The sequence below is a fragment of the Macrobrachium nipponense genome, chromosome 1, assembly GCF_015104395.2.
Source record: "Macrobrachium nipponense isolate FS-2020 chromosome 1, ASM1510439v2, whole genome shotgun sequence".
In the NCBI taxonomy this organism is placed as follows: domain Eukaryota; kingdom Metazoa; phylum Arthropoda; class Malacostraca; order Decapoda; family Palaemonidae; genus Macrobrachium; species Macrobrachium nipponense.
The window spans coordinates 170,628,466-170,653,857 of record NC_087200.1 but is presented as its reverse complement, the minus strand read 5'-3'; the positions used below and the strand labels follow the sequence as shown (position 1 = coordinate 170,653,857).

The window sequence follows — 25,392 nt, the reverse complement described above, 5'->3', positions numbered from 1 at the left end:
CTAAGAAAGATACAAGACATTGGAGGTGGACTGGTTGTTAAACTGTCGAAAAAGTTGTTTAACGAAAAGACTCGAGGATCAATAATTCATTTGGGCTGGAATTTTGACCCGTACTATTATATGGGACTGAAACTTGGGCACTTAAAGAGGAACAAGGAGGGACTTTTGGAAAGAACAGAGATGAGGATGGTGAGATGGATTGCTAGAATATCACTACAGGAAAGGAGGGAGAGTCAAGATATAAGAAGAATGTGTGGTATATGTAATGTAAAGGAGAAGGCTAGGGAAGCTCGTCTGAGATACTACGGCTATGTAATAAGAAGCGAGGAGTTGGAACCAATCAAGGGAGCTAAGAACATGCCAGTGATGGGGAGAACTGTGTGGACCATCTGCAGATCAGATTGATGGATGTGGTGAAGAGGGATATGGGTGAAGTTGGTCTGGGGGATAAGATGCAAGGAGTCAAGACAAATGGAGAAAGTTGACTAGAGTGGCTGACCCTGATATCGAGTGGGATTAATAAGGTCAAAAGGAGATGAATTGGCAGAAAGGTACCTAGTGAGTACAACCACCTAAGCAGAGTGCATCAAAACTGTATTTTCCCTCCTTCTCAAGACTACTATTCAGTCGTCTTCTGCATTTCTTCTCGATTCATTAACCCTTAAACGCCTATTGGACGTATTTTGCGTCGACGAAAATTGTCTGCCGGGTGCTTAATTGACGTAAAAACGTCAACGCTAAAAAGTTTTTTGAAATATTCGCGGAAAATATTATAGGCCTACTTGGCGAAAAATTTGGAATCACGCGCATTGAGGGATGCTGGGAGTTCACGGATCAAGCTGTTGTTTTGTTTACAAGCGTTACCCAGGCGTGCATGCGTGAATTTCTTTCTTCTCGCACTAAAAAGCATCAGCGACACATCTCTGAAATTATTTCATCACATTTGACGTAATTTTTACACCATTTTATATTAGCCGTTACACAGAGTTTTATATATGAAAATGTGCGCTATTTCATGTAGAATACAACTAAAAACAACCCATGCTTGTAGCTTTTATCAATTTTGAAATATTTTCATATAAATAATAAGTGCCAAAATTTCAACCTTTGGACAACTTTGACTCAACCAAAATGGTAAAAAAACGCAATTGTAAGCTAAAACTCTTACATTCTAGTAATATTCAATCATTTACCTTCATTTTACAACAAATTGGAAGTCTCTAGCACAATATTTAGATCTATGGTGAAATTTTGAAAAAAACTTTTTTCCTTATATTCGCGCGGTAACTCTTCCGAAAAAATCAGAAATTCTTTCGTCAGATTGTCGTAATGTTTGCACCATTTTATATTAGCCGTTACATAAAGTTTTATATATGAAAATGTGTGCAATATCATGTAGAATACAACTAAAAAATTCCCATGGTTGTAACTTTTATCAGTTTTTAAATATTTTCATATAACAATAAGTGCCAAAATTTCAACCTTCGGTCAACTTTGACTCAACTGAAACGGTCGAAAAATGCAATTGTAAGCTAAAACTCTTACAACCTAGTAATATTCAATCATTTACCTTCATTTAGCAACAAACTGGAAGTCTTTAGCACAATATTTTGATTTACGGTGAATTTTAAAAAAAAAGTATACATAAAATAAGATTTTATGTATACTTACCAAGTAGTTACATAGCTATAGTTTCTAAAACCGTCGACAGCTAGAATTTTTGAAATTTGCGGAAGCGCTAGTTTGTTTTGGTCAGGTGATACCCCCCGCCCACTATCGGGGGAGTGAGGAACCAACACCGTCCGAAAATCAGTTGTTTATGCCCTATTATCTATGTGAGGGGAGGAGGGCGGGCTTTGATCATGTAACTATAGTCAATTCATTAAGGTAGATTCTTGTGTCTATGAGACGTTTGTTTGGCGGCCTCTGATTGGCTGGTAACGGGAGGTAGGCCGCTGGCTCAGTGCATCATTATTTTCGTCTGTGGCTTAGAAAACTAGCAATATGTTTATATTTCTTCAATTATCTCACGCTTTGCTCAAGATAGGAAAGATTAGGTCATACCATAGGATTCTGTATTATTTGTGCACTAATCATCTGTTCCTAAAATCAATAAGACAAAACATAAAGGAAGTAAGAGTAAAAGTGAAGAGGAGCGCATTTAATTCTGTATACCTGTTTTTACTTTTCATCGGATTTTGCATCATTTACGCCATCAAGATCAAATTAAATTTGTGTTTTCATACACCAAATACACCCTGAATACGCTGGTGCTTTCAGATTTAAATTCATGTAATATGTGAAGAGAAAATGAAGAATATGTCTTATTATGTTGCATCCGTAAATGATTCAGGTTTGACGGTATTGCCGAGAGAATGGGAGCTGCAAGGCTCTGTTGCATGTTCGTCTCAGCAAGAGATTTGAGTTGCCAATTAGCGATATAAGGGTTGCAGTTTCAACAATATTTTGCATGTTGTATCATTACATATTCTGTTATTAAATATGCAGAATTCCCATTGTGACTGCCGAACATTTTCAATTCAATATCAAATAGTATGTCTGGACATATCTGATAACAAAAAAAATAATAATTAATGGATGCATCTGGTATCGTTAGCTCAGGTCTAGACGGGCTGTGGGGAATGCAGTCCAACAAAGAAGTTGAACTCTGTGGACAGACCTCTCACTCTTCAACTCAGCCTACGCTTTTAGTCAGGTTGTTCCTGAATATTGTTTCTAATTTTATTTTATGAATATATTTTCAAACAAAAGAGATATCGGAAACTTTTTTTGAGTGATATAAAATGATAATCTCAGTGAAGTAATAAACAACAAAGAATTAAGAAAGATTGACTTCCTTTCAGGCTGAGTCAAGTATGGATGCAACATAATAAGACATATTCTTCATTTTCTCTTTGCATATTACACGCATCTAAAATCTGAAAGCACTAGCGTATTCCAGGTGATTTTATTGTTTTAAAACACGAGATTTTATTTTTCCTTGATCGCATAAATTATACGAAATCCGATGATAAATGAAAACAGGTATAAAGAATGAAATGTTTCTCTCTTCACTTTTACTCGTTGTAATTCCTTTGTGTTTTATCTTTTTGATTTCAGGAAAAGATCATTTAGTTGTACATTTAATACCAAATCCTTTGGTATGATCAAAACTTTCCTATCTTTTGCAAAACGTGAGAAAATTGAAGAAATATAAACATATTGCTAGTTTTCTAAGCTACAAACGAAAATATGACACACTGAGTGAGCGGCCGACCTCCCGGTACCAGCCAATCAGAGGCCGCCAAAAAAAAGTCTCGTAAGCACAAGAATCTACCTTATGTGAATCGACTATACTTGCTAAGAATACATAAAATCTTATTTTATCATAAAAAAGTCATTTTTATGTATGCAACTTACCAGTAGTTACATAGCTGAATCCCACATTGTAGGAGGTGGGATTCATGGATATGCTCATAACTTTTTTAAATTTAACAAATACAAATATATATTTAGAGCTAGCATCCATGCAGATGCTTGTTTGGTTCCTTACCTGTTAAGAGAGCTGAAGAGTTAATTACTGCCACTGGAAGTCGCTCGTCTTCACTCATAGGAACGTGGCGGTATAGCCATGGCTCGTCCTCTAAACAGTGGGACCCATGCAGCTAAGGAATGTCCGTGGCTAGCATGGTCAACTAAAGGATGCCCCTGCCCAGGGCGCAGTACCAAATAACCAAATGTTACCAGAGTAAAAAACATATCACCTCAACCATAACCATAACATTCATACACAACTCTACACTTGACTGAAGGGTACTCCTAGTACATCCATAGTACCTCCAGGCTCCCCTAAAAAACTCAACAACCTCGTTCAAGGCGAAGAGATAGGCTAGGAAGCTATAACTTCCTACGCACCCTTACCCAATGCTGTGCCCACCGCTAAATACGGACACAGGGTACTGCAATTTTCATATACTGTTTCAATATCATGCAAGAAATGCGAGGCGAACACTGATTTGCATTTCCAATATGTTGCTTGAATAATCGAGTCCAAAGAGAGATTGTGTTTAAACGAGAGAGAGGTTGCCACTGCTCTTACCTCGTGAGCTTTCACTTTAAGTTTATTAAGGTCGGTTTCTTTCACTTGTGAATGAGCATCTACAATCGCGCTACGTAAGAAGAACACCAGGGCGTTCTTGGGCGTTCTTAGACATCGGGAGCGCCGGATTCCTTACCGAACACCATAAACGATCGGATGGGCACCGAACCTTCTCTGTCCTTTGTAAATAACATTTCCGCGCTCTGACGGGGCAGAGCAACCTCTCTTCTTCTTCCGGTCCTACCAAGTCCGTGAGGTTTTTGATACTGAACGAACAAGGCCATGGTTTGGACAGGATCTCGTTTTTGGCCAAAAACCCCAAAGTTAATGTGCAAACCGCATTACCCTGTGCAACGCCTATTCTCTTGTCCATGGTATTTACTTCACTCACTCTTTTAGCTGTAGACAGGGCTACTAGGAATAAGGTCTTTCACGTCAAATCTCTTAACGATGCTCTTTGCAACGGCTCACACGGAGTTTCCGACAACCACTTAAGTACTACATCTAGGTTCCTAGATAATATCTTCGAACCTTTGGGTTTTTCTATATCAAACGACTTAATGAGATCTGCAAGATCTCTATTCGACGACACTTCCAATCCTCTGTGCTTGAAAACAGATCCCAACATCGCCTTATAGCCTTTGATAGTTGCAGTAGACAGATTTCTACCTGTTCTCAAATATAAAAGAAAACTGCTATTTCTGTTATAGTTGTTTTAGAAGACGAAACATTATGCTTTTTACACCAGGCTCTAAACACAGCCCACTTTGCCTGATAGACTTTACTTGAAGATTCCCTTCTGCACTGCGCAATAGCTCTCCCCGCTTGTCTTGAAAACCCCTCCACTCGTAAGAGTTGTTGGACAGTCTGTAAGCAGTTAGAGACAGAGTGGATAGTCCTTGATGGAACCTCCTGAAGTGGGGTTGTCTGAGTAGATCTGTTCTCTGAGGAAGTAACCTTGGCCAATCCACTAGAAGATTTAAAAGATTTGGAAACCATTCCTGCGCTGCCAGAATGGAGCAATGAGAGTCATCGAAACGTTGTGATGCGTTTCGAATTTGTTGATGACTTCTCTCACCATCTTGAATGGAGGAAAAGCGCACAAGTCTTTGTTCGACCAGTCCATAAGCATCGCATCTGTCGACCATGCTTTCAGGCCCGGGGCTGGTGAACAGTAAAGGGGGAGCCGATGGTTTCTTGCTGTGGCAAACAGATCCATCATAGGTTTCCCCCAGAGTTTCCACAATTCGAGGCATACCACTGGATTCATCATCCATTCCGTGTGTAGAATTTGCCTCCTGTGGCTCAGTTCGTCCGCGAGAACATTGAGTTTCCCCTGAACGAACCTCGGAAATAATGTGGTTCGATTCCAATTCGCCCATACCAGCAGGCTTCTTGCCGTCTCGCAAAGAGAAAACGAGTGTGTCCCTCCTTGTTTCTTTATGTAGGAGAGCGCTGTCGTGCTGTCCGAGTGTATCGCCACTACTTTGTTGCGAACTTCGTCCAGGAACTTCAGCAATCCCCAGTGGATGGCGGTCAGTTCCTTTCGATTTATATGGCACTGTTTTTGTTCTGCATTCCAAACTCCTGATACTTCTTTTTCCCCCAGAATCGCTCCCCAACCTTGATCTGATGCGTCTGAAAAGAACACTAGGTTGGGGCTCTGTGGGAGGAAGGATCTCCCTTCCGCAAGTCTGTCTCTTAACTTCCACCGTTGCAGGTACTCTATTTCCTGTGTGATCGGGAACACAAAAAAGTCCAGAAACTTCTTTCTGTTGAAATTCGCTCTGAGGAAGAACTGTAGGTTCCTCATATGCAGTCTCCCTAGTGTCACGAACTGTTCTATTGAGGATAGAGTGCCCAAAAGACTCATCCATTCCTTTACCGAGCATTCCTGGAGAACTAAAAATTTCACTACCTTCTGCAGGCACAACTCGATTCTTTGTGGGGATGGAAAAGCCCGAAAACTCACTGAGTTGATCCTCATCCCCAAATAGACTAATTCCTGACTGGGGAGTAACTGCGACTTTCGTCTGTTTATTAACAGTCCTAAAGCCAATCATCCAAGTAAAGGGATATCCTTATCCCGACTAGATGCAACCATTTTGCAATGGGAGCTAGCACTCGGGTGAAAGCTTGTGGTGCGGTCGAAAGCCCGAAACACAAGTGCTCTGAACTGGTATATTTTGTCCCTTTAGACAAAATGCAAAAACCTCTATGAGTTTTGGTGCATTGGGATGTGAAAATATGCGTCCTCCATATCGATGGAGATCATCCAATCCCTTTGACGGATTGATGAAAGGACAGACTGTTTCGTCTCCATCTTGAACTTTGTCTTTTGCACATAAAGGTTCAGAGTGCTTACGTCCAATACGGGTCTCCATCCCCCCGATGACTTGGGAACAACGAACAGACGATTGTAAAACCCTGGTGTTAGTGGCTCCTCTACTAACTCTATTGCTTTCTTTTGCAAGAGAGATGAAACCTCTTCCGAAAGGGCGATGAACTTCTTTGAATTTTCTGAGTAAGCTGTCAAAGCTATCGGAGAGCCTGATAACGGTGGCTTTCTCTTGAACGGAATATCGTATCCTTCTCTTAAAACCTTTACGATCCAAGGTTCTGCCCCTCTTACTTCCCATTCTTCCCAAAACTGATGGAGCCTCGCTCCTACTGGCGCACGAAGGACTGATACACTAATTCTTGGTCGAGGGGTTGGTTGAAGATTTTTTAGTAGATTTAAGGGGACCGTCCGCTATGGCGGATGACATGTCAACTTGAAAAAAAAAAAAATCGAGTTATTACTTGTATCTATGCAGAAACATGCCGTGCATGCTTTCCAGAAGTTTCAGCCAATTATTTTCACAAATAATGAAGATATAGCGGTTTTTAAATGATGACGTCATCGTAACTGCGTCGTCTGTATGGACTTGAGTTTGACAGAAATCGTTTTTTGCGTGTTTATTTTTGCATATATACAGCGATTTTTTAAGATTTATTTTGAAATTCTCATACATCTGGTAGCAATGAAAGGTAGTGTGACACTGGGCGAGAAGCGAGCTGCTCAGAGCGGTTATTTATAGGCGAGACTCGGAGAATGACTCAGTTACGCCACAGACGTCAAAGCGGTTACATGCGCGTAGGCACTTGCGCTTGGTTACTAACTATTTACGTTGTTTTTATAACTTCTTAGTGAACTTATAGCAATGCCGAAGTTACCTAAGATCAAGAAGGCTACTCAGCAACTATGGCTAGCAAAATTAGCGAAGGCCAGGAGTGTGCTGAAAGAAAAACACGAAAATTAATTGTTTTCAGCTGCCCTCATTGTCTCATGTCTCGCCGTCAACATCATTATCTGGTGTCACGCTGAGGGTACTAACACCACTTTTAGGGGTAGGACCACGATCCTTGATGTAGAAATCAACAATAAAAGTACAAATAAAGTAATTATAATAATGTTATTTTTACTTTTATAAGAAAAAAGCGAAAATTTACATAGCAAATCTTTGGGAGCTCATAACTCAAAAACATACTTATGCGCATGTCGGTAACCATTACTCGGTTATTTATTATCCAATTTTAGAGAGAAAGATATCATTGGAAAGAGGAATAAAAATCCCATAATTTTGTGTGACAGAATTTTGATATCTTTTTTTTCTTTTTTTTAGAATTTTTTGAGTGTCTAGACTAAAAAAAAAAAAAAAAATCATAAAAAATAAAGAAATTAAAAAATCAAAATTCTGCCACACAGAATTGTTCCGTATATAAAGAAGTTTTTATGGTATGATTTTCAATACAACTGATGTCATATTAGCGGAGAAAACTCTACCAATTTTTTTTTTTTAAATCATGATTTTTGCTAATAAAACGAAAAGTTTTTGATCAAATGACTTGAAATTTTTATATGATGAAGGTATTATATATATCTAAAACATATATGAAAATTATGTATTTTGCGTAATAAATAAAAAAAATAGACATCATAGCGGACGGTCCCTTGATCTTGGGAAATATCTACCGAATCCCCTGCCCCGAAAGGGTTGTCCTCGGCTGGCTGGCGAGGGGCATACACTAGGGATATTTTCTCTAGTCCGTTTAGTGGAATGTGAGAGAAGATCCTGTGTTGCTTTCTTCTGCAATTCAGAGGCAACTAGCACTACTGTCTCTTCTGGAAACAGGTGCTTCTTATCCAAGGGCGAATATAACAAGGCAGACTTTTGGGTACGAGATACTCCCTTGGATGTAAAAGAACACCATAGTTCTCTCTTCTTTAGTATACCTAACATGAAGAGAGAGGCTAGTTCCGCGGAACCATCTCTAATCCCCTTATTTAAACAGGAGATCACTCCCGAAATGTCTGTAAAAGCTTCCTCACTCAACATTGAATAGTTCTTCAGTTTACGTCCCAAGGCTCCTACTGTCCAGTCCAGGAAACTAAAAACTTTGAATACCTTAAAGATATATATACTTAATGAGGTGGTCTAATTCTGACGCCGTAGACATTATCTTGGCCGAGTTGAAAGCCGATCTTCTCGTCGAGTCAATAAGAGCGGAGAAGTCTCCCTGGGCGGAGGCAGACACACCCAAAGAGAGAGCTTCTCCGGTTTTGTAACACAAGTGTCTCCTAGTTGAAAGACGAGAAGGAGGGAAGTAGAAGTTGACCTTGCCTTGATCCCTCTTATCCTCAAGCCAAAGGTTAATTTCCTTTCACGTTTTTCGAGCCGAAAAAGACAGTACTAGATTCGGTAATTTCCTGGAGCCTTCCTGGTTGTCACTCATATAAGAAGACACTGGAGACGTGGGGGTTACTGGCGAGAATGAATCTGAATTGTCTACAAAGTAAAAAAGCAAGGCTTTGTAGGCAGTGAGAGAAGACTCTTTATCCTCCTCTTCTCCTTTCTCTTCTTCTTCGGCTGAAGAAATAGGTGATAAGGTCTCTACAGGTTGGATAGGGGGCGCCACAGATTGAATAAAGCCCAAAATGCTGTCTAACTTATTCTGGATGGCTGACAGAGAATGATCGGGGGCAGCCATCACCTGAAGTCTTGTCGGTAGGCCCGAAGCTGAAATTGATGACATAGGCTGTCCGTACGCTTCAGACTGGTCCCTCTGTGCACTTGGTTGCATATATACCTGTGGATGCTCAGACGCTTGGGCGCTAGTGGACGCTCGGGTGCTCGTGGATTCCCGGGCGCTAGTGGGTGCTCGGAAGCTAGTGGACACTCGGTTGTAACTGTATTCCTAGGCGCCAATGGACGCTCGGGAGCCAAAGGTTGTTCTAGCGTCGCCGCAAAAGTTCCGGGTGCTAAAGGCTGCTCTGGCGAGTGGGCAAACTGTGGCGCTGATGGGCGCTCGGGAGTCTGCGTGTTCTCATGCTCCGAACGCTGAAGATGTCTCCCAGGAGTCTCGGGGATTACAGGAGGGACTGGTGGCAGTCTTACCTGTCCTTCAGTATTACATGTGCGGACCAGTGCTGAAGACATCTCCGAGAGTCTACTTTTCCCCGTACTCTTCACTTCTGAACATCTGCTAGAGGAAGACTTTCTCGACGACGACTTCAACTTAGAGGATGCAATCCTCTCCCTATGACGTCCCTCTCCTGCCGTATCCTGAGAGAATCTCTCTGGTGAGTCCCACAAACTACACGAAGGCTGTTCCTTCCGTAAAGGGCTAGCCATTTTACAGGGGACTGGAGAGGGAGACAACTTATGAGCCCTCCTTTTCAATGGACGGGACTCGTCATGGAATCGCCACTGGCGCCTGGGAGAGGACTCCCTGGAGCTGGAAGCACTAGACGACAGCGGTACTCCTTTAGATACGCCTTTCCAATGGTGCTCTGTTGCGATCTAGGATTTGTCAACAGAATCGCCTGAGGGGGTGACTGCTCGTGGGCAGACCCCACTAACCTCCCTTGGGCTACCAGTATGCCTCCTCCCAGGTTCTGGGGAGTTTGACAGGGACCTTTGCCTAGGAGAATCAGTGGGCCGAACAGCCACCTCCTCCACCACACTTACACTTGCACTCACTTCGCCACTTATCTTGTCCATTAAAATTATCACGGACGCTCCTAATTTCTCCATTGCTTGGAGCATGATCGAAAATTTCTGATCGACTCTTGCCTCTAAATTGGTCACAGCATCGGGTACAGGTGTGAGAGAGCCAAGATTAGGACTGGGAATGACAGGTGGAGGGGAAGGTTCAGAAAGAAACAAATTATCATTAGACAATTCCTGACTAATTAAGTTTTTTGCTTTAGCTCTAGAAGCCGCTTTTCTCTTTTTATCTCTCTCTAACTTGTTCGTGTAACTAGTAAAGATCTTCCAATTTCTTTGATCCCAATTAATACACTCCCCACAAGTTTGATCTGGTGTACAAGTCTGTCCCCTACAACCTCTGCCAATTGAATGCGGATCATTACCCACTTTACCGATCCTAGTATTGCAGCCTTTACTACAATACCTAATCCCAGATGAACTAGTGTCTGACATTATGTAGACCAATTCAAAACTAGTGAATTTCAGTGCAAAACTATTTAAAACTATTATCAATTCGTAAATAGCTATCACCGAAAACAAAACTTCCAATATTCAGAGTACTTCACCAAATAACTCCAACAAAGAACGACGGCAAAGAATTCCAAAAATTCCGCTGGTACTGAAACTGTGTTGACAGTACCAGCCGGCAGAAACAACTGATTTTCGGATGGTGTTGGTTCCTCACTCCCCCGATAGTGGGCGGGGGGTATCACCTGACCAAAACAAACTAGCACTTCCGAAAATTTCAAAAATTCTAGCTGTCGACGGTTTTAGAAACTATAGCTATGTAACTACTTGGTAAGTTGCAGACATAAAATCAGAAATTCTTTCATCCGATTGTCGTATGTTTGCACCGTTTTATATTAGCCGTTACATAAAGTTTTATATATGAAAATGTGCGCAATTTAATGTAGAATACAACAATAAACAACCCATGGTTGTATCTTTTATCAGTTTTGATATATTTTTATATAAATCACAATAAGTGCCGAAATTTCAACCTTAGGTCAACTTTGACTCCACCAAAATGGCTGAAAACGCAATTGTAAGCTAAAACTCTTACATTCTAGTAATATTAAATCATTTACCTTCATTTTGCAACAAATTGGAAGTCTCTAGCACAATATTTTGATTTATGGTGAATTTCTGAAAAAAATATTTTCTTTACATCCGTGCGGTAACTCTGCCGAAAAAATCAGAAATTCTTTCGTCCGATTGTCGTAATGTTTGCACCGTTTTATATTAGCCATTACATAAAGTTTTATATATAAAAATGTGTGCAAACAAAAAATAACTCATGGTTGTAGCTTTTATCAGTTTTGAAATATTTTCATATAAATAACGATAAATAGAAAAAATTTGACCTTCGGTCAACTTTAACTCGACCGAAATGGTCAAACACTGCAATTGTAAGCTACAACACTTACAGTCTAGTAATATTCAATCCATTACCTTCATTTTGAAACAAACGAGAAGTCTCTAGCACAATATTTCGATTTATGGTGAATTTTTGAAAGCAACTTTTTTTTTAGTCCGCACGTTACAAATTCATGCATCATATTGTGATAATATTTTCTCTATGTTGCTTTGATCGTTTTACAATTTGTTATATACCAAAAACATCGCAATTTAGTGTACAATACAATGAAAAAATATTCAACTCATTAGCTTTAACCGTTTTTTTCATTTCTGATGGTTACATACTAAACTTCAGGTAATGACAAAAAAAGGAGCCAAAAATAAACTCTTAATCTTGAAAACTAAGCGTGCTGTGATTTTTTTTTTTTTTAATTTCCGCTTCGGCGCTCACTCCTGAACGCCACCGGCATACGGGAGACACTTTCGGAAATACCAGCTCGGTATTTAAGGGTTAACATAATTCACCATTTTATTTGCACTTTTCTAAGAAATTTTGTGCAGTTGAATATATACGTTTGCACTGGGCAATAGTGTGAATAAATCAAGTTCAAGTAAGAACATGGATAAAAGGGGATAAAAGTTTATGATTAATGGGGTTGTGATGACACTTGAGTGCATGATGAAATTTATCTACAATGATGGACACCATCATTCACAAAGCTGAACCTGACTACAAAGTGCTTTAAGCCTTCTTAGTAAAGCTGCACAAGAACTCACACGGTACTTGATCTGAATATATGCACTTTCCTTCCAAAACAGTGATTGTTTTTGAGCTAAAACCTCACAAGTTTACAGGACTTTACACAAAACCTCCTAACAACTATCTATAGTAACCTGTTGCATCCACAGATAGCAGAGTCAAAAGATTCAAATGTAAGCCTCCGAATTACTAAAATTTAAATTTACCTAAATGTAGGCATTACTTCCCAAAACCTTAATTACTTAGTTTATTAGTATATTTCTTGGAATTCATCTACACTAATAAAACAGGGAATACGAGTAAACCTGGGTAGCTATCCTGGTATGAATAATTCAAGTCTATAATCTTTAAGTTAATATTCCTATTACCTATGAAAATATTCATCTATTTTCTAGTATACATACGACCAATAATGAATAGGGATAAGTAATAAGTAAATACCTAGAATGTACCACAGTACAAAGGAATAAAGAAATTTTTCACATGCCATTCACATTTTTCCAGATTAAAAATTTATCAAATGGAATTGTAAAACTACAGTATAAGTAGCCTGACAGGGAAGGGTTAAAGTTCTAAATGTACATACATATTGCAAAGAACGGAAAATTAGTGGTTAGAAATACAAAATATCACAATAACTTGCTACCACAAGACACTCATTAAAGGGTATCACAATAAAGACACCTGTATAGTTAAAATACAAGTATGAATAGCATTAGTGCCATACACAAAAACTCACCATTGAAAGTGAGGTAGGTGGTATATGGGCTGTTCCACTAGAAGAAAAAGTCTCCCCTTGATTAAAAGTAGCACTCTCTATGCCACTTGGCAAAGTGAAAGGCTGCATCATGAATGGACTTCCAGGATGACCTGTACCTATTTCAGAAGTTAAAATCTGTTAATATTAAAATAACTACTTCATGTATTAAAGATATCAGACAACCTTTAAACTAGCTACTTGACTAAAAATTTTCATCTACACAAAAAATACTTTAAAGGCTTTTACATTGGTCAACAATATAGAATAAGTCTTTTATTTTGTGTCCTAAAGTACAAAAAGATTAATTCTTTTTTGGAGGACTTGACCTATTACCTGCACAACACTCAAATCAAATTTTTAAAAAATGAACACATTTTATGTCACACTCTTTACCTGATGATGCTCGTTCCATTTTAGTTCCATCACTTGCCATATGAAGTGTAAAATGAAGTGGCTCAACTTCTAATAGCCCACACAAAGCACTGGTGTGCATCAAGCCTAATGATGTACCAACTTGCAGACCACGTCCCAGGAGTCCACCAATGTCATTATCATCACGTCCAATAAATGAATAAGGGCTACCCTGGCCAGCACTTTTACTATTCAAATTAGAAGAACTTTGGACACCAGTTCCAGGTCCTCCCTGCATACTGCCAGGAATACCTGAACCACCAAAAGTAATGTTGTTGTTATTGTTATTGTTGGTATTATTGCTGTTACTATGGGCAGAGTTTGAATGCCTGGTTGAACTCCCATTCATCTGTAAATACAATTAAATACATAAGGTTTTACAGTTTATCATGGCTTTTTTTTCTATTTCACAAATTTTCTGAAACCAATAGTGGTGTATATATATTACAGTATACTCAAGTTTGTAAAATTGCTATTCAAGTATAGAGAAAAAAAAAAACAATAGTCTATATAGGGTATGTGTCAGTGTATTTGACAAGGGACATTATATTAAATATACATCCAGACGTAATCATCAAGAGTTTAGAGCGTCACCTATGACAATGAAGATTTGTTTAATATATTCATGGAAGTCTTACAGTCACACCACGGTACTTTTCTATTGTAATTTACTGGTATGTTTGTGAAGTTGCATTAATACTATGTACAGTCACAAAATCTGTATTTTGGCATAAAAATAAATGGGTCTGTTTGTATGTGTGTGTGAGAGAGAGAGAGAGAGCTAAATCTCAGAGAACAGTAGATGTAAGCCCATACACACATATGCACACAAGCAGTTTGAATTCCTTATACACTAATATGTATTGTAATTTACATCGTACCCAATCTTTTTAACAGTACTACAATTTTTCTTCTTTAATTTTACTTTGCAGCTGATACTATTAACAGTTAACATGATTTTTCATTTCTTTTGCAACAGTGTTATTAACAGTACAGTGAATTTATTCTTAATATATATTATTTAGCTGTGTATGGTTACAAAAACACATTGTTTAGCCATGTAAGGCAACAAAATTCACTGACATGTATGCAAACACACTTCATATGTACAGATTTTACTTAGTTCACTTCCATATTGCTAGTATATCATAGTACAATATTATTTATAAATTAGTAAATTAATTTCAGGAAATTGTTAAAGTATACTGTACCGGTAAATTAACCAATGCATAAGTGTTTCCACTAACCAGGTGAGTATGTTTGATTCATATTACTTGTACCAGATTCTGTTGTAATCTTCCATTATTAGAAATGAACACAGGAAACCTTAAATAATTAAGACTGTGTTGCCTTTAGTCAATGAGATGGTTTGTCCAGAACTTTTAGCAGGAAAAGCCCTATTTAGGGTAGCCCTATACACCGAATATAGCTCACAACTTACTTCTAATAACAATTATGAGGGTTGTCTTATACACTCCTATATACAGTATATATACACACATCAACAAAATATAACTAAACTTACAGTATACTTAGCAAGGAGAGGTGGCTCAATGTCAAATAATTCTCGTTCAAATGGTGTCCCATACAGATTGAATCTTGTTTGGAGAACAGCATGAAGGGGATCTACCTTTCGGCTAAGTGACTCTGATGTCAGAGACAGCAACTGGGTGACCTGCAGAACAAAACCATTAAAAGGTCTCCATTTCCTGGCCAACTTAAATAAGAATTACAATAATTTCAAACATTACATTTTGCTTACTGGATACGACACTATCAGTTCTATGATAGTTTAGATTTCAAGATAAAATTCAAAATAGTATAGTCAACAAGTGCAATACAAGATTTGTATTATAAAAACACATGAAATTACCATTTACATTATGCAAAAATGATAAATTTGATCTTAAAACTATCATGAATCCTGGAAAAAACAGTATACCGATGTACATTTCTATGCATCACCAATTGTTACTTACTTTGCGTGCAGTTCCCCAAGGATTGCACCATTTAACATGGTTCAAAAGTGTAAAGAACCAGTGGAGTGCTCCAGCACTTTGGCACTCCAAAACAGAATCTAACCATTCTAAAAGAGCCTCAAGCACTGCCCAGCCAAACACAGTTCCTCCTTCCACCACACGTGAACCCCTAGAAAAGGCAAAGCTCCAATTTAATAGAAAAAAAAATTTGCATTATTTTATGGATTTCAATGTGCATCAATATAAATACTTTCTATTATAATCAATCCTCTGTATAAGTTGTTCCATAAATGCCTGTTATTCTGTGTTGTTTTATAATTGCTAGGAGTTGATCTGTAAAGCATATTTATACTAGCATAATCAAAATTCAGTAGCCACTGTTTATCAATAGCAATAATCAGTAGCAAAGACATTAACAAACTTCATACACCAATCAAGGAAAACTGACAAGTCATTTCCAGTTAAAATACACATAACAATGAAATGATAACAAAACAAAATTTAGACCTTAAAAACTAAACTTTAGCTGCAAAATATCAGGTTTCCAGCATCAATAACTAACCTGCATAATGTATGTCACAATGAGATCTTTAATTTACCAGTATTAGTTTAAAAAATACTTGAACATATATGGACTAAAAAATACTTGAACATATATGGACTGAATATTCTATTGCCACATTCTCAGGACTCACTGTAACCAATCACAGTCTGAACTCCTTAAACCAGCACCCTTGGAGCAGAGCACAGAAATCCTGGATGACAGAAATTAGCCATAAAAACCCCTACGTAAACAAAGACCTGCCAGCTCATTCCCCATACATATTGCTTTGTTATCAAAAGTAGAATAAAGCTTAGTAATAGGTAATCACTGTCATTAGTTAGGTTTAGTTCCTTATGAAAATTCTGGACTGCTCCATAAGCATCTCACGGAAATGCTTACACATTTGCTACGCCGGAGCTTTAACCACTTTATAAGTGCACTGACAAATTCTGATCTCCTGGCCACCTTTCAATGTTTTCTGGCACTTCAAATTTTTCTGGCTATTGTTTTCAGCAACAACTTAAAATTTATCAGTGTTATTCCTTGAAACCTGAATTTATGAATATGAGAGAGAGAGAGAGAGAGAGAGAGAGAGAGAGAGAGAGAGAGAGAATTACGAGGATTAGGATGTCTACTGGAAGTAAACCCTCTTTTAAACATGTTTTATTAAAAGTAATTGCTGCCTCAGCAGCATTAATTTTATACAGGTTCTTCTCTATTTTTCTAATTATTGCTTTCTCATTGTTGCTTAAACTGGTGAGCAACGCACCGAAGGTTGACATATCTCAATTAGGTAGAATGATTCGGATTGTTTTATTGGTAAAAATTGTTAGGCAGTTGGGGTAGTCAAATTTTCGGGTATATCCCATAGAGTTTATTACAGATAGAATTGATGTTAAATTCTATTTCTTTTCTATTCTTTCTATTCTTTCCGGATGTTTCGTCTGAATAAACCTCAGACATCCTCTTGGGCGGAGGTGGGTGAAGGATGTCTCAAAGACTTATTAGTCCATCCGAGGAGATTGTGTGCTCATTTATCTCTAGGAGCAGGTTTTACTGATCATTCAGTGTCCTAATGATTTTGTCTAGCTTTCTTTTAAACACTTCCACACTGTTGCTGTTTATAATTTCTGGTGGGATGTGTTGTATCACTTCAGTTCTAGTTTCCATCCAAAATCGACCCATACACGCAATGTGAAGTTCATGGCTTTGAAATGTCACTTTTTAAGAGCACTCAAGACTAGTTAGCCCTGAATATTTAGACGAGGAGATTAGTATTATCACTAGAATTAGCATGAAAAACAACTTTTCGATCAGGGAAATAAAGGAATGTTTATTCTTAGCTAAACAAACTTATTATAGCACAAACACCAAAAAGGAATATGATATGAGTAGTACTCTGGTTCTCCCATTCCACCCTTCATTCAGCGATATAGTTTATCCTTTGAGATTATTAAACTTTAGTTTTTTCTTACTCCAACGCAGTAGGAAAGACAGTTATTTGCAACAGCCCCAAACAAGAAGAAGGTGTAGTTTACAAAATACCTTGTGAATGTGGCAAATTCTACCTAGGACAAACAGGAAAAGATATCGATAAGAGAATTTCCCAGCATCGATATTGTGTAAGAACAAATTCTCCAAACAGTGCTGTGAATTTACATGTACAAAATTGTGGCTCTCCTATCCTTTGGAATAAAACAGACACATTATTCAAAGAAAAAGATATGATTGCAAGAAATTTTTTAAAGCAGCTTGCATATGTTTTGGCAAACAAAATAACTTTAATATCAGTCAGGGCATATATAAATTGGACCCTTTATTCTTTCATATTGTTTCCCAACAGTACAAATTCAGAGAAAAGTTTAAATGATCAATCATTAAATTGTTGAATGGTTCTCTCTTTTAACCTGTTTGAAATGCTGATTTGACCATTTGTTTATGATTTAAACAACCTAATTTTTACTTTGACAATTATGTTAATTTTATTTTTTTTCCAGTGGGAAAGTGTTTATGAATTTTAGTGATACTCATTATGTTTAGTTAAAATAAAGCTCTTGAAGAGGCCTGGTGGAAGGTGAGATAGTCGAGCTACTAGTGTCTTTTATTCTCTTTTCTCCTGTGGATGATATTGACATTTAGGTTTTTATATTCTTGTAATTTTACAATCCATAGACACGGATAATGCTGATAAGCATTGATGAGAAAACGAACTTTCTCTCGTTTCCACTCCACGTAACTAATGAGTAGTCGTCGCCGAAGTGAGTCTGAGTGGCGCCTGCAGGCTTCAGCCATCAAGCTCGGTTTGATGCGCTGGGTGGTGCCTCATAAGTCTTGGGGAGCACTCATGAGGGCGGGGCTAACAATAATTTGGGAGAGTTGGCAATGAGTCTGGGTCTTTCTACATTTACACCTCGTTTGGTGTCACGAGACGTTATTTTACGAATTAAATGACACTTAATAAAAAGCTCAATACAGTAGTTACAGTAAATGACACTGGCAATCAGCTGTTTCTTGATTTGGCTGAGAGAGAGAGAGAGAGAGAGAGAGAGAGAGAGAGAGAGAGAGAGAGAGAGAGAGAGAGAGAGAGAGAGAGAGAGAGAGAGAGAGAGAGAGAGAATTTGCCATGGTTAGGTAGTAACACCGACAGAAATCTCTGGCAAAGGTCAAATAATACAGTTGTAATAAGAATAAAACAGGAATTCTTCTTACCTGTAAAGGTTTGAAGTTTTCTGGGGTCAACCCATAGTCTGTTAATTCCCACCATTCAGGCTATATACAATTACTATGAGGAATCCATAACCTTCCAGCAATCAGTGCATTTACGTGTCGTAAAACGGACTCTACATGACTTGAACAAGGTAATTCATACACCTTCGTATCCTTTTTCAATCCAAACACCTTGTCAATCCCTGGGGGAAGCATACTGGGAGGTGTCTCCGAGCTCCCTGAAGGGTTATTGAATTGACGAATCAAATCAATCACCTCAGCATACGAAGCCAGAAACTCTTGGTTTTCTCCTTCCTCCAGTTCTAATGTACTGTGTTCATCCACAGGAGACGTTAACTCACTCCTATCCTCTGACAAACGTCCAGGTGCGTCATGGCCGTCCGACCATATGGCTGCGGCATCTTTGATCTTTAATGGCCACTGATGGCTCGATCTCGAATAGTCAGTAGGATTTGAGAACGTATCTATTTCCAATCCTATATACAAATATGAGAGCAATCTTATCATATTTCATTACTCTGACATCTAAAGTCCATGGTAAATGTATGTAAAAGCATCAGCGTATGTATCAAGTTCACCAAAGGCATTGTAGTCTCTGTTAGACTCTTTGTAATCTCTACTGGCAACTCCGCGTCGGCCGCTAGCCCACTGACCGACTTCTTGACTTTCTTGCTGATTGGGATGTGACAGTCCTGGCTCGAAGATGAAGAAGAATGTACTTTTCTCCTATTGTCCCTAGGATCAGTCACGAAATCCCGTAGCCTCCAACACTTGACTGGTACACGCAGTGACGTCATCGAACTTCGCGATGACACCAGCTAGAGGAAGAAGACAAAGAAGAAGATGAATCACGCCTTTTCTTTTTGTCTTTCTTAGCAATTTTCACCACTAGATCTTGTAATTTCTTCATTAATGTGTACGTCAGAAAGCGTAAATGGTTCTGGAGGCATCAAAGTAGATCTAGAAACAGTAGGCTGTGACGTCAGCGCGACGTCATGGATCTACGGCCATTACAGCTCTACTGCCGTTATAGCTCTACAGCCAACATAGTTATCACAACCTAGTCTACCACTGGACTGTTGACAACCTAAACGCAACCATCTAAAGTTGACTGTGCTAAAATACTGCTTAAGCTTTCTTATTCCAAACATAACTGGAGCACACAATGGCACAGCCGCTTATCCTAAGAGAAAATTCATATTTCTCCATAAGTGTGTGCTCCCAAAATGAAAGCGTAATATAATGACGCAACCAAAGACAACGAGAGGTTGGCAGCGATAGGCTGTGACGTCATGACTACCGCCATTTTGCAAGCGGTTTTGGCTATGACGTCATCATGGTTGATGGAAGCATGAGGCTGTTGATGGTACTCTTGCAGCTAAGATCAAGAGACCCAACCTGCTGTGGCATTTCTACTTTACAAGGATGTGACAGAGGGCAAACTAAACCAGCTTTAAAGGGACGGAGGCAAAGCATGTCCTCTCTTAAAGGCGGTAAGAAAATAACTAATGGGGTCATGAGTTAAAGAGGGGTATGTCTCGTGACCAAGCACAGATGCCAATAGTCCCTTGCGTACACAATTATTTTAAACTTTACCGGTTTCCAGCTGGCGCTGAGTATTTATCCTAATGTTAAGACCAAAGGTTTATTTCTTATATGAACAACTATTGTTTTATTTACTGTATGCAATTATATTTCATGCATTATTGTCATATTTCCATTATAATTTACGAATATAACATTTACATTCCTAAAATCATCAGCTGATTGTGTTTTACCAACATCACAGCTGTTTGCAGCTAAATGAAATGCATTTTAGAGATTTGTTTTCTTCATAAATTATCAAAGTTGGGTTTTAAAAATTCAACTTTATTTATAAATGCATTAGCATGGGATAACATTCGAGAATTATTTTCAGGTAATTATTTACCAGTGTCAGGCTAATGACCAATGGCTGGTCAACAAAATCTAATCATAAAAGCTTGGCCTAAAGGAATGATGTAAAATCATGATTACTTAAAGCAATTAACTGACGACTTGCTCATAGCGTGACCCTGGTAAGTAAAACATACAGTAGAGCCTTGGACCTCAATGTTAATTCGTTCCAGAAGCAGCGACGATATGCGATTTTGTCAAGATCTGAATGAATTTTTCCCAAAAGAAATAACTGAAAATGGATTAATCTGTTCTTGACCACCTACCCTTGCCTTTTTAGGCAAAATATTATCAATAACTACACATAAATTACAATTAAATAAGTTCAGTGCTAAATAACATATTATTCCACACACTTTTTTTATTTTTAAATATATACTGTAGTAAAATAACTGCCCTACGTACGCCCAATTTGGCCATAATACGATGGCTGACTGATAGCCATAGGCTAAGCTAGGTACATAGTATGTACTATATGGGGTACGTATAATTGCGTATTGTTGCTAATGATAAAACATTGAAAATCAAGTCTAATTCTTACAGGAAATTAATAAAATATTAAAAATAAACCAAATTATATCTGTCATCATAAACTTTAAAAAATTCCCTAAGTTAAGTTGCTAGCTGGTGGCCGTGAGCAGCCATAAACAGACAAACAAACCATCATACAGCCTACTGGAATACTGTATACAAAATAACTTTAAAATAGCTTTCAATACGTGTCATTAAATTTTTCTCATAAAATATCCTTGTAAAATAGGGGCACTTTTCATAGGTGCTTTTGCTTTAAAATGTGACATCATTATTCGGCGGAGTAATACCCATTGGAAGTAGATCCTCATAAATGTATTCCTTTAAATTGGAAAGAATCCTGATATTAAGGATAACTGGGGAGCTATCAATATAGCAAAACCCTTTACATAATTTGATTATAAAATACTACCAAAGAAATATGATATTGTTATTGTACAATAAAGTTTCATACATACTTACCTGGCAGATATATACTTAGCTATAGACTCCGTCGTCCCCGAAAGAAATTCGAATTTCGCGGCACACGCTACAGGTAGGTAGGTCAGGTGATCTACCGGCCTGCCGCTGGGTGGCAGGAATAGGAACTATTACCTTCTAAGGACAGATTTTTCTCTTCCACCTGTCTCCTGAGGGGAGGCTGGGTGGGCCATTCAATCGTATATATCTGCCAGGTAAGTATGTATGAAACTTTATTGTACAATAACAATATCATTTTCATACATTCAACTTCCCTGTCAGATATATACTTAGCTGATTGGCACCTTTGGCGGTGGGTAAGAGACAGCTAATTACTGATTAGACAGGTAAACAACATACGTTGTAGGTAATAAATAAATAAAACCTTGGTTCCTATGTGTTTAGACGAAGGGTTGACCTCCTAGCTATTGCTAGGAGTCTGCTTCGTCTCAAGAGCCTCAGCGAGGATGTGACCTATGGCTAAGCGTTCTTGTAGATCTGTCAATGGGGTCTTATCCACTTACTTGACAGAATCTAATGGTTATTTGTCAAAGGGGTCCTATCCACTTACATGACAAAACACCTATGCCTACTGGCATAATTAAGGAGCACAACACCGATCCCGATCACCTGATCCTAACACGAGGGTTAGTGCTTAATTTGAAAAGAGCTATCCCCAAACTCATTTCAAATAACCCAAAGAAAATAGTATACTTATGTTAAAATAAAATTTTTTAACTCACTAGTTAAGGATCAGTGTCGGCTCCCTATCCCAGCAACGTATCCGTAGACACGTAACCAAGAGAGAAGGATCTCTCATAGGTCAACTTGACCTCCTTCGTGCAAAGAGAAGACAACCAGAGAACACAGAGTTGCATCTCCCGTAAATTACAGCTAATATGTCTCTCACGACATATTGTTATGGAAAGAACAAGAATTGTTAAAAGCTCGCACTTCAAGCGCTTTTAATTCTCAGCTGTTTGAAGGAATCATCAAGTTACTTAAGAAGTGCTTTAGAGATCACACTGTTCCAAAGAAGACCAGGGCTTTCTTTGAAATTGATCTCTTCTGGATGAAGCCTAGAGCCTGGCTTGTGCCTGGCTGGCGCCTCGCGCTGGCTGGCGCCTCGCGCCTGTCTGACGCCTCGCGCTTGGCTGGCGCATGTTGCTTGCCTGGCGCCTGGCTAGCGCCTTGCGCCTGCCTGGAGCCTGGAGCCTCGCGCCTGGCGCCTGGCTGACTTCTCCCCACTTGCTGGAGCTTCGAGCTTGTTAAAGAGTCTCGAGGAAACTGGCGATGCCCACATCGGACACTTTTCCGATTTATTTGCCTCTAGCGCATCTGCGCCAGGCTGAAGGCACGCTCCTTCTCCTCATCAGACAATGACAGTGTTTATTTGGACTGTCTTCCTCTGGCGTCTTTACGCCTGTTCTGGTATTTTGGCGCCTGATTGGCGCTACATTGTCCGAAAGTCCTTAACATCCACAATCGTTTATCAGGAGACTGGAGAAGGGTGGAAGAAATTCTTTCACTTTGAGCTTTTGGTCTCTCCGGTAAGGGGAGGTGATTGTAATCAGCTACATCCAGTAGACCATAGGATATTTAACCGTACGAGAGATAAGAGTCTTCCTCCGAGGAGGGTCCTTCTTGAATACTTCCGTGCTCACGAGATCTCTTCTTACATGTTGAAGGGGTGTCTCGTTGCAGAATCTTCCCTATCCTTGCCCGAAGGAAGGGAAGAAGCCTGGAAGTCGAAGGAGACTCCGAGCTGAAATTGGGAGTACTCCTGATTTCTAGCTCTTTATTGTATCCCTCTGAACACCTTCTGGGAAGCATTTCGAGCCGTCATCGCATACCAAAGACTCTGTAGGCAAACGTTTGAACCATTCTACTGTAGATGAAAACGTAAGTACTCTGCCTGGACAACGAAACCTCTATCTGAAAACATTGAATCAGGAATAGGGGGTTTCAGTTCTTTTGCTAGACATACTATGCTGGCAAGAACCCATTGTCTAGTCTCCATAGAATCTGATGCGAGATTCCAATGCTCAAAAAATTCACTTGTCTTCTTGGTCGTTTAGGACCAGAGAGAAAAAAAAACAAAGAATTCCCTCATAAAAATTTCTCAAAGAAGTTTGATGAGGAGCAGTTCCATCTTGTCGGAACATGGAATCTGTGGCCACAAAAAAAAATCCCATTAGAAGTACATGATATCCTACTCGTCATATTAAGGTATATATCGTATAAGATCCCGAAGATCTTAATCCTCTGCTATCTCCAATTCCCTTTGTAGAGACAGAGTATAGCCTTTTACTGCGTTCTTTGATAGCAGATATATACAAAGGTGATTCTTCCCTCTGAAAGGGAAGAAAAAACCGCTATGTGGTTCACAGAGGTATCGGAAGAGGACAGTTTCCTCATTCCCTCTAGCACGATCTGCAGCAATTCTATGTCTAGGCCATGACTATTGTCATCTACCTTGAAAAATCCTCTCATTTATGTCCAGTTCTGGTCAGTCTGCATGCAGACAGACTCAGAGTGGAGAGGTTGTTAAGGTCCATTTAATAATAGATGCTGATAGAATATCCAGACTCTCTTGGAAAAGACTTCCAAAAACATGCTGTGAGAAGAACGTGACCTCTGTGAATCCAACCTCTCTAAAGCCAAAATGAGGCATAAAGTATTATCCTCTCTTTCTTTGACGCCTTTTAGAATTTATATTTATATTTATATTTAGGGGAAAAAAAGACTATAGTATATTCCCCTTTCTATAAAATAAAGATGGCGTATATTGCTACCTCTCTTGGTTCGAGGAAAAGGAAGCATTCTATAGGAAGCCTGTTCGTCTTCTACCTTGCTAAGAGATCTATGAAGAAGACTTTCCGTAGGTTCTCACACTCCTTTGCAATAAATGTTAGACATATGATAACAGTTATTATCGTTGATCGAGAAGGTTCTCACGGACATGCAAAATCTTGCATCGAACCTCTTTTTCCAAATAGGTTCTCTTTGTTAACGCGAACAGGAGCGAAAAAAGAGATTCTCAATGCTCTTTGCGATATGAGAGAGTCGTGGAATTGGCCTAAGTGATTAAATGGGTAACGAAATCAGGAACGAATCTTGCCGTTACCGAGCGTGCTGTCTGAGAGGCTACTGGACTCTTATGTTAATAACTCGCTAAAACGAGAAAATATCTTGGCTGGTGCTCTTGGCTCATTGTGCCAGGTTGGCGCTTCAGACCGGCGCTTTCTTCTAATACTCTTTATGTTATGTACCAGAACATCTGTGCCTTTATGGTACCCGACATCCTTACACATGTTAATTCCGTTTTTAGTTGGAAAAAACTCTTATATACGTAGTATATTCTATTCAGGGAAACCATTTCTGCCACGAAGAGAATGTTTCCCATTCCACTCATCCATCTTCTCTTGAGCAATATCTGATTCTAAAAAGGTTGTGTGCGTTTCTCGAAAGACTTGACCATACCGTAGTCTTAAAGTGAATTCTCTACTACATCCATCTTCTCACTAAGCATGTATTCTAATAAGCCATGCTTTCGTAAGCATGAGAGCATTATATAATATAATGTTCTGCTGTGTTAGAATCCTTTAATAATGTTCCCTACGGTAAACAGCATTGAAAGGTTATAATATCTTTCTTATTGAAAGCTTCTTAGCAAAAGGCAGACAATATTTTATTTATGTTTAGCTTAACTATCCCCTCCATTCGAGACTAAGTCCATGATTGTAGGGGGAATATACGGTTAACCATTCGATCCCGTTGGAGAGAGAGATGCAAC

At 38.9% G+C, this 25,392-nt stretch overlaps 1 protein-coding gene across 7 annotated transcripts in view; it reads right to left on the bottom strand.

Moving 5' to 3' along the window:
• LOC135219822 (baculoviral IAP repeat-containing protein 6-like) overlaps positions 1-25,392 on the bottom strand; it is a gene marked incomplete at its 3' end in the record, with an annotated part of 560,877 nt that overhangs the window by 315,642 nt on the left and 219,843 nt on the right. For all 7 annotated transcript variants that reach the window (XM_064256914.1, XM_064256918.1, XM_064256921.1 and 4 more), the window contains 4 exon segments: positions 12,990-13,126; positions 13,404-13,770; positions 14,947-15,096; positions 15,401-15,569. In XM_064256914.1, coding sequence (XP_064112984.1) covers positions 12,990-13,126; positions 13,404-13,770; positions 14,947-15,096; positions 15,401-15,569 — 823 coding nt within the window.